Source organism: Olea europaea, chromosome 12 (genome assembly GCF_002742605.1).
Source record: "Olea europaea var. sylvestris chromosome 12, O_europaea_v1, whole genome shotgun sequence".
NCBI lineage: Eukaryota > Viridiplantae > Streptophyta > Magnoliopsida > Lamiales > Oleaceae > Olea > Olea europaea.
The window spans coordinates 3,734,468-3,736,719 of NC_036248.1; the positions used below are offsets into that span (position 1 = coordinate 3,734,468).

The following is a 2,252-nucleotide window of genomic DNA, read 5'->3' on the forward strand; positions in this document are numbered from 1 at the left end:
AAAATAGTTAATAATTATGTAAGCTAAAAATACTATGAAAACAGGGGCTTGTCTCAAAGCTTGCGGATGTTCACGTATAGGAAGTGTAATTTGATATTTAGAAGAGACCAAAAGTCCCAATTTCTGGCAATCATCAAACTAAAAATTTTAAATGAGACTTGTCAAATTTGGCATAGTTTCTGGCAGGTAGTATCATTTAAAATCTTAAATATTTTACCGAAATCTTATAGCACTTGAAAATTACCACTCAATGTCATTCAGTCAGACAATGACAAGAATTAAAAATATAGTGAAGCTTGAAAACAACAAGAAATAAATAAAGTCATGCCAATGCCATAGACTATAAGCAATCTAAAAATTATCATTTTTTTCTTACTTTAATTTACCAGTAACTAAGAGCATCTGATTCCATTACAAAAATGAGAACTTAAGCAAACATGTAGAGTACCTGATAAAGCTTAACAATATGAAACAAACTTGCTCGTTTATTCTGGAGACAGCGTATCAGTCTCTCAATATCAGAAATTCTTTTCAAATGCTGCCTTAAATCTTGCCGAAGAGCAGTATCCTCCACAAAGGCTTGCACTAAATCCAGCCTACTGTTGATTTCATTTACATCTAATAAAGGTTGTTTCAGCCACATGTGCAGTAAACGTTTACCCATTCCAGCAGTACAAGTCCTATTCATGAGGCCAAACAAACTAAAGTTTTTATTAGCATCAGATTTACTCTCCATGACATTTAGTGCCTTCATGGCAGCAGAATCTAATCTCATGTAACTGTCAAGATTGTATTGTCGGATAGTATAGTTTCCGTAATTGCTCTCATCCGAAAGTAATTCTACATAGGATATTATACAACTGAGAGCTCCAGGTGCAAATTCAAACCCAGCGACTAGATCTCTTACCAGTTCAATAGAACCTTTAACAAGCCTACTGAGATCCTGTACCAAGTCTCTTCCTTTAAACTCATTTTTCTTTCTTTCAGTTACCATCACACCACACCTTGTCATTGCATCATTCAAGGATCTATATTCACTAGATTTGGTGCTCTCAACAGGCAAGAGACATTCCTTGCAGCCAAGAGCAACAAAAGCTGACTCCACATTTGTGAAGTGACTATCATCGAGAAACTCTGTCAATCCAAGCACTCGTGTGGTAAGATTCACATAGCCTAGTCCCAAAGTGCATCCATTATCACGGAAGTTCGGAAATAGAGCAACAACCACTGGAGAATCCTGCATTTCATTGTTCGCAAACAGAATATCTTCAAAACTACCCAGATTTCCCGGGGTTCCACTTTTCACTAGTTTCCAATTTGATCCATTACCCTCATACAATTCGAGAGTATGATCAGTTCTCTCAAGAAGAAGGTCACGGGCCACTGTTTCAAACATGTTTTTATTCACACTAACAGTAGAAATGGCATTCGATCCACTTCCTAGCTGGCGTAAAGCTGTTGTAGTGTGGTAATATGTCTTTGCAATGAAAGTTGCATTCTCACCATGAGCAGTGTAATAGTCCTGAATGAGTGACACAAATTTAATTCAGAAATTGAGATCAAGCAGTGCAAATGAATTACTAAATCCATAAATTCTGGAAGAAGCAACTGAGCAAGGAAAACACCGAGTACATTAATTTATTATCAGTAGCATGAAAGCCTGTAGGGCATATGAAAATATAAATTTGCCTATCTAGTCAGATAACAAACAAAAAGTATGCAACCACTTATACCAATCGAAAGAACCTAGGAAAACTAAACTGGTGAACTACTGAAAAATGAAATCATTTGTGAAAAAAACTTAGTAAAAACTAACATAAGCACAATTTCAGCAAAAAATAATAATGAAGAGGATGATGATGATATGTCAGCACGTATATATTAGCAAGATAATTAGAAAGAAAGTACAGATACCATCACTACCAGTTGTCAAAGTTCAGTCCCATTAGTAGTTCCCTTGATTATAACACTAACACCTATCTAGAGTGCAGTTTGTACTATATAGCTTCCTTTCGCATTATAGGCATGCACTTCCATCCAAGTTCCATATTGCATTCAAAACACACTATCTATCATCAAGGTGCTTTCTTGTTTTTCTGATCAAGATTTATGGCATCTCAAGTTATATATTAACAGCACGCAACACAGATGTGCACCCAGAAGACTGGAAGAGGACTCACCCGGCGATCAAAGAAGCGAATAGCCCTAGGGTCCTGCAGAAAAGAAGGGAAAATGTATTTTCTTGAAAATTT

General features: G+C 36.2%; 1 protein-coding gene across 1 annotated transcript in view; it reads right to left on the reverse strand.

The window, feature by feature from the left end:
• Positions 1 to 2,252, reverse strand: part of LOC111406449 (DNA mismatch repair protein MSH2) — a gene marked incomplete at its 5' end in the record, with an annotated part of 10,188 nt that extends 7,936 nt beyond the window's left edge. Inside the window, 3 exons of the mRNA XM_023035874.1 lie at positions 387 to 402; positions 449 to 1,522; positions 2,181 to 2,252. Of these exons, the coding sequence (XP_022891642.1) occupies positions 387 to 402; positions 449 to 1,522; positions 2,181 to 2,252 (1,162 nt within the window). The remainder of the gene's footprint in view (positions 1 to 386; positions 403 to 448; positions 1,523 to 2,180) is intronic.